Below are 7,958 nucleotides of genomic sequence, written 5' to 3'. Positions count from 1 at the left end.
CCCACCACAACGCCTGGCTATTTTTTGGTTGCAGCCATCATTGTTGTTTGGTGAGCCTGGGCTGGATTCAAACCCGCCAGCTCAGGTGTACATGGCTGGCGCTTTAGCCACTTGAGCCACAGGCGCCGAGCCCCTATTTCTACAAAAAATAGAAAAACTAGCTGGGTGTTGTGGCAGGTGCCTGTAGTCCCAGCTACTCAGGAGGCTGAGGCAGGAGGATCATTTGAGTCTAGGAGTTTAAGGTTGCTGTAAGCTGTGATGTAACTGCACTCTAGCCTGGGGCAACAAAGTGAAACTCTGTCTCAAAAAAAAGAAAAAAAAGTAATTAAGTTTATGGAAAACAGTATAGAGAATTATCAAAGACCCCAAAATAGAACTACCATTGTATCTAGCAATCCCACTACTGGGTATCTACCCAAAGGAAAAGAAACTATTATATCAAAAAGAGACCTGCACTCGTTTGTTTATCCCAGCACTATTCACAATAGCAAAGATACACACACACACACAATGGAATACTATTTGGCCATAAAAAAAGAATGAACTCATGTCTTTTGCAGCAACATGGACGGAGCTGGAGGCCATTATCTTAAGCGAAACAACTCAGAAACAGAAAGATGAACACTGCATATTCTGACTTAGAAGTTTGAGCTAAATAATGTGTACTCATAAACATAGAATGTGGAATCATAGACAATGGAGACTCCGAAGGAAGGGGAGCTGGGAGGAAGGTGGAAAATTACCACCATGGAAAATTACCTAATGGTTATAATGTATACCAACAGGGAGATGGTTCTACTAAAGGCCCAGACTTCCTCATTACACGCATTATATCCATGTAACAAAATTATACTTTTGCATCTTAAATTTATACAAATTAGTTAAAATAATTAAGCTCGCATAAACAGAAAAAGTAATAAATAGAAATGGACACATTTTCTGAACATGAATATATACATATACGTATGTGTGTATATGTATGTGGATGGATGGATAGATAAGACAGATAATCTCTTACTTTTATTAGCCCTATAACCAGAATCTTCATCAGGAAAACCAAGAGGCATTTCCTCTAAGAGCAGGAATAAAATAGATGCCCACTATAGCTCCAATAACTACTCAAATTGTCCTAGACAATGCAAGTAAACAGGATAAATAAATCAAAGGTATAATAATTGGGAAAGAAGTAAAACTATTTCTATTTGCAGATGATACAAACAATGTATATAGAATTGAACAAAGTAGCAGGACATAAAATTAGCATACAAAAATCAAGCCTTCTAGCTCGGCGCCCATAGCTCAAGTGGCTAACGTGCCAACCACATACACCAGAGCTGGCAGGTTCGAATCCAGCCGGGGCCTGCCAAACAACAATGACAACTACAATGGGCATTGTGGTGGGCACCTGTAGTCCCAGTTACTTGGGAAGCTGAGGCAAAAGAATCACTTAAGCCAGGAGTTGAAGGTTGCTGCGAGCTGTGACATCACTGCACTCTATTGAGGGCGACAGCTTGAGGCTCTGTCTCAAAAATTAAAAAAAATCAAGCCTTCCTATATTCAAACATTAACTTGGTAGAGGATATAATGACTGAGAAATACCCTCCATACTAGCAACACAGAAAATTAAATTACTTAGGAATAAACTTAACAAGATATGTGCAAAATAACTCTATAAGGAAAACTTTAACAAACACTGTAAGTAAACTTAAAGGACTAAAAAGACATCCCCATTTATAGGGTAGGATGACTGGATATCAGTTTTCTCAAAGTAAATATTGCATTATAAACTTAAGGCAGTATCAATAAGAACATCAATAGACTTTTACTGAAGTTAGACAAGACGATACTGAAGTTCATGTGGAAGAACAATCATGCAAAAATACACTGAAAAAGCAAAAACTACAAAAGGGACTGAATGTTAAAACATTCTACCTCAGCCTCTAATTAAAACAACATGGTACTGTCGAATACAGAGATGAACAGACTATTGAGTTAAAACAGAAAGCCCAGGAATAGACCCAGCATATATGGGAAGTAGGTAAATGAAAAAAGGGCCATCTCAGATCACTGGAGAAAAGGTTGGCTTCTTAATAAATGGTGATGGGAAACTGGATAGCCAAACAACAGAAGAATGGAGTGATGCAGACCGATTGTGTGGAGGAGACCACTCTAGACCACAAGTGGACTTCAGTATAAAATCATCCCCTCACCTCTCCCAATGTAGACCCAAGTACCAAAGAGATGTCCAGCTATGTTTATTACTATCATGCAATTTGCAGAAGGAAACATGTAGGGCAAATTCAAGGATATTAATGGTATTCATTTTAAAGGATGTTCTGTTGTCAATTAATCACCAAAAGTCATCAGAGTGCTGGTACCTGGCTGACTCCCTAAGGCTGGCTGGCTTTCTTTCTTTCTTTCTTTCTTTCTTTCCTTCCTTCTTTCTTTTTTATTTTAATTTTTTGCATCTTGAAAAAACACTTTAAGTAATAAGGATTTTTAATAAGCTCTTCCCATTTCACACCCCCACCCCCCATTCACGGCTGGGGCAAGGTCAGGCTTGGGAACTACTGCCTCAGTTCTTAGGCCAGCACCCAGGAAAGACCACATATTTGCCAGCTCAAACAGTGATATATTTGGCTTGTTTTTTGCCTATAAATCTTTCTGAGGGAGGAAATGCTTCGTGGGATTCTAGCTGCTCGTCCTGTCGTCAGGGCCAGCCTGCCTCTGCCATCATCAGATCCCTTTCCCGCAATTCTGATGAGAAGGGAGAGAATTCCTCTGGAGTGTCACCTCGGGAACATGCTCAGCCCCTGGCTATCCCCTCCTCACCCCGCCATCCTGGGGGAGGAAGAGCCTTTCGAGTCATTTTGGGAGGAGGAGTCCGGTGCGGCCAGCTCTTTCTGCCTCCGTTTTGGCACTCATCTGCTTGCTGAGAACAAACACTCTGCTCTCCCCAGGTGGTCTGTTTTGGAGAAGCAGACTCTCGCGGGGTGTGGAGTTGGTGGATCATGGGTATCCTGACCTTACCGGGGCTTGGGGCGCTCTTCCTTACTCTCGGGGAAGCACCGGCGTTATCCAGACGGGGTAGTACGGCTATTGCGCTAAAGAGAGCTCGAGCGCCACCTGCCGGACGCTCAGCTCAGGCAAGAGGAAAAATAACGGCTTTTTTTTTTTTTTTTTTTTTTGGCCGGGTCTGGTTTTGAACCCGCCACCTCCGGCATATGGGGCCAGCTCCCTACCCCTTTGAGCCACAGGTACCACCCTTAATTTTTTTTTTTTTTATGACACAGTCTCACTATGTTGCCCTCGGTAGAGTGCTGTGGCGTCACAGCCCACAGCAATGAAACTCTTGGTCTTAAGCAATTCTCTTGCGCCTCAGCCTCCCAAGTAGCTGGGACTACAGGTGCTTGCCACGATGCCCGGCTTTTTTGTTGTTGTTGTTGCAGTTGTCATTGTTGTTTTAGCAGGCCCAGGCCGGTTCGAACCCACCAGCCTCCGTGCATGTGGCCGGCCTGTAACCACTGCGCACCGGCGCTGAGTCAACTATTGCTTAATTTTACTACTCTAATTTTATCCATCTGCATTTACCATTATCAGGAATTTTGGCCTCTCTCCCAAAATATTCTGGTCCAGGTGAATTCCAAGCATCATTGGCTCCTTTGATGAAATATATGGGGGAAAAATAAGAGAAAAGGTTTTCTTCAGGACACACTTAAAGGTACCTAGGGCCCATTTTGATTTACATTTTTAAGCTGAAATGCAATGTAGAGTTCAACTTGTAGGTGCAAATGGGTGTTTGGAAGTTAATACACCAATGGAGAGAGAAGTGTCACCTGCCTGTTAATTGCAAAACAGGCGGGGCAGCTGCCTGGGAAACCACCCTCAGGAATTTGAACGCACATCTGGAATTGGAATTGAAATTCTGTACGCAGAATACCAGCACCGTGCTCATTCCGCCTCCCTGCCTGGCACTTGCATGCACTGCTGGAAGATTTCTGAAGCACAATTCTATCCTTATGACCAACAACCAAATACCTATCGTAATCCTTCAAGTGCTACTTTACCCCAGTATGAAGCTACTTTGGGGAAAGACTATGTTCTTCACTGTTGTCATTTCTATGGGTGTGCCTAAGGCAAGTTTTTGTTTGTTTGTTTGTTTGTTTTGGTCTTTACATTCATTGAATGGGTTATTAATGACATTGACCCTCTCAAACCCCATCATACACTTGAAAGCATAAAATGTGTTGAGTGGAGAGTTATTTTGCTGCCAAATTCCTGAGGGTGGTTTCCTAGACAGCTGTCCTAAGGTTTCCTGTTGTCGGGAATGGAGAACCCTACTTGAAAATGGGGTTCCTGTCCCCAGAACAGCCTCCTGATGCTGCACATCAGGAAATACTCCCCCTCCAAAAGACAGGGATGTTCACACTTTAGACCATAGATTCCATAGCTGGTGAAGGTGACAAAGAGAATATCAGACCTTCTTTCCTTCACATCTCAGTTTAGTTTTGCCATACCAGTAGTTAGCTAAAAGGATGCTAAAATGATGGCATAGTTCATTTAAGATAATACATAGGCCTATAGAACTACAAGTATTTATAGTGTTAATGACATATACTTGCTTTCATTCAGGTTTTTCTCTGTGAATGATTTGACTTCGGCACTTGTTTCATCAAATGGTGGCTCATACGGAACTTGCTGTAAAATTTGATCTCAAGTGAAGCAAACAGAGGCATGTTAATACAGGCAATGCAATATGCTGCTCTCTGAGTACCTAAGGCAGTCTATGAATACTATGAATAAATGACACAAACTCAATGGATATAGGATATTATGCCCTAAGATACTTCGTCTTAGGAAGGAAAACTCCACGCCTACCTAAAACATTTCTGGAAAAATTGTGATTATGTGAGATATCCTGAGCAGTAAATAATGCCGACTAAAGATACAGCCCCAATCTCATGATATTTAGTACCATAACTGTCCTTCTTGTTCCTATTGTCTCTCTGACCCACCTCTGAGAGGGTCTCCAAAATGACCCATAAAAATGAGGCAGGGGCTGTGGGACAGGGGTAGAAATATGACAGAACAGAGTCTAGAAACCCAGAAAGCTCTTTGTTCATAAAACTGTTGCTAATTTTTCAGGGTTACTTTTCCTCAACTATATTAAGTTATCTTGCAGGCTTCTACCTTCCCTGGGAAGTAGCAGTTTTACTTTCCCTCAAGATTTTCTTTGCTAAGCCACAGAGAACAATGCTCACAAATTCCATTCATTTTGTGTACGTTCTGAGCCATGTTCAAGGTCTCTGTATACTTTGCTACCCATTTGACAGAATAGGTACTTAGGACAGGACACCAGAAAATTAACTGCCAGACTCACCACGAAGATGATGTGGTCTGCTCACCACCTCCTCCTTGATGAATGTTTGACCTATGAATTCCTGAAAATGCTGCTCAGAGAGAACCTGGTGAGTTCAGAGTGGCCCTCTGATGCCAAGGCCTACACTGGCATGTGCTGGACAGGTCAGCAGGTCCTAGAGGGGTAAAGGGATCTTCCCAAACCCTGAACCAGTCTCCTGCCTCCTGTCTCCTGCACTGGCTCCCCTCCTGCACGTGTGGGACTGGATGCAGAGACACAGGGTCACCTGCAAGGCTGAGAACAAGCCTCCTACCTCCTAGACAGCAGGTGCTTAAGTACAGCAAGTGGGGCTGCAAGCGCTGCCTACAGCTGTTCATTCACTCTGTCCTGATCGCCTGCCAGTTGGCCATCAATGCAGATTGCCTGAGCCTCTGTGATGGCACTCATGGAGAGGAGAAAACCCAGGGGTCTTGACATGGGGTGGCTCCCGGAACAAAAGGTCCATCACGTATCAAGAGATTCCCCTCTTGCAAACAGGAATCAGGAGGCATCGCTCTGTGGTCACAGCACCTCTGATCCAGCAGCTCCCCACTCATGGGGTAGCATGAGTGCTCACTCTCCCGGGAGCACCTCCTCACACCTGAGGCCACCCTGGGTCTCCATGGCTGATCCATACACAGGCACCAGGAAAGATGGGTGTGGTTCAGCCCTTTGTTCTCAGTCCCAGTTCTCTGCTAAAGAGAACTTCCCTGGACCTTAATACTTTTTGTAACTTATTGTTTTTTATTTTTATTTTATTTTATTTTTTGGCTGGGGCTGGGTTTGGACCCACCACCTCTGGCATATGGGACTGGCGCCTTACTCCTTTGAGCCACAGGTGCCACCTTGTTTTTTAATTTTTTATTGTGGTAAAATACACATCACAGAAAATTTCCATTAAAACTATTTTTATAATTCAAAAGCATCAAAAAGATTCATAGCATTGCAAAAACATTACTCCTACTTGTTGACATAACTTTTTTTATCATTCCAGACAGAAACACTGTACTCATTGCTATGGATTGAATGTGTCCCCCGAAATTCATCACTGGAAACTTACCTCCAATGTGGTGGTGTTGGAAGGTGGGGCCTGATGGGCAGTTGTGTGGTCACAGGAGCCCTGCACTCATGAGTGCATTAATACTGTTACTACAAGAATGACTCGTTATCGTGGGAGTGGATGCCTTACAAAAGGATGAGTTCAGCCCCCTCTGCTCTCTTCTGTGCCACCACCTTCTACCATAGAAGGCCTTCCCCAGAGGCAAGGTCCTCAATCTTGGACTTCCAACCTCTAGAGTAGTGAGTCAATAAATTTCTGTTCATTATAAATTAACCAATCTGTAGTATTCTGTGACAGCAGCAGAAAACAGAGTCATACGCATTTAGCAATAGTTCCCATTCTCCTCTCCTCCAGCGCCGGCAACCTCTGTTCTACTTTATGTCCCTATAAATTTCCTTATTTTAGATGTAAGTAGCATCATAGCTTAAGTTGTGCTTTGGGGTCTTGCTTATTTCACTTCAAGGTTCATTTATGTTAACAAATACTGTTTTTCCATTCATCTGTTGATGGACATGGGTTATTTCTCCCCTTTCCTATTGCAGTTAATACCACTACAAACAACGATGTACAAAATCTGTTTAAACTCCTGTTTTTAATTCTAGTGGGTATATCCCTAGAAGTGGAAATGCAGGATCACATGGTAATTCTACATTTAACCCTTTCAGCAGTTGCCAAACCGTTTTCCACAGTGGCAGCACTATTTCACATCTCCCCTGGCAATGTATGACCATTCCTTCAATATATATGCCCTTTATCCTCACCGTTCGTATAGCCATTCTAACAGGTGTGAATTCTTGTAATTTTGCATTTCCCTAATGATTAATAAAGTGGAGCATTCTCTCATGTGGTTATTGGAAATTTATATATTCTTGGCTCGGCGCCTGTGGCTCAAGTGGCTAAGGTGTCAGCCACATACACCTAAGGTGACGGGTTTGAATCCAGCCTGGGCCCACCAAAACAACAATGATGGCTGCAACCAAAAAACAGCTGAGTGTTGTGATGGGCACCTGTGGTCCCAGCTACTTGGGAGGCTGAGGCAGGAGACTCTCCTGAGCCCAGGAGTTGGAGGTTGCTGTGAGCTATGATGCCACAGCACTCTACCCAGGGGGATAACTTGAGGCTCTGTCTCAAAAAAAAAAAATTTATATATTCTCTCTGGAAAATGTCAGTTGAAGTCCTTTGCCCATTTTTAAATTGGGTTATTTTGTTGTTGTTAAGCTGTAGGAGTTTATTATGTATTCTGTATATTAATTCCTTATCTAATATATGATTTGCAAATGTGTTCTCTTATTCTTTGGAGAAATGCCTTTGGTGCACAAAATTTTTTATTTTGATGATATACAATTTATTTGTTTTTTTCTCTTATTCCCTGAGCTTTTGGTGTCAAATTTAAGACAGCATTGCTTGGTAGAGCGCAGTGGCTCACTCCTGTAATCCTAGTGCCATTAGAGGCCAAAGAAGGTGGATTGCTTGAGCCCAGGAATACAAGATCAGCCTGAG

General features: G+C 42.8%; 1 protein-coding gene across 1 annotated transcript in view; it reads right to left on the bottom strand.

Moving 5' to 3' along the window:
- The window catches only part of LOC111728296, a 33,165-nt gene that overhangs the window by 8,754 nt on the left and 16,453 nt on the right, over positions 1–7,958 (bottom strand). The window contains exon 4 of the mRNA XM_023518830.1: positions 4,623–4,712. Within this exon, the coding sequence (XP_023374598.1) occupies positions 4,623–4,712 (90 nt within the window). The remainder of the gene's footprint in view (positions 1–4,622; positions 4,713–7,958) is intronic.

This window comes from Otolemur garnettii, unplaced genomic scaffold (genome assembly GCF_000181295.1).
Source record: "Otolemur garnettii isolate 467f Iridium unplaced genomic scaffold, OtoGar3 scaffold00148, whole genome shotgun sequence".
Lineage (NCBI taxonomy): Eukaryota > Metazoa > Chordata > Mammalia > Primates > Galagidae > Otolemur > Otolemur garnettii.
The sequence above is the reverse complement of the archived record's forward strand: the minus strand, read 5'-3'. Positions and strand labels throughout refer to the sequence as shown.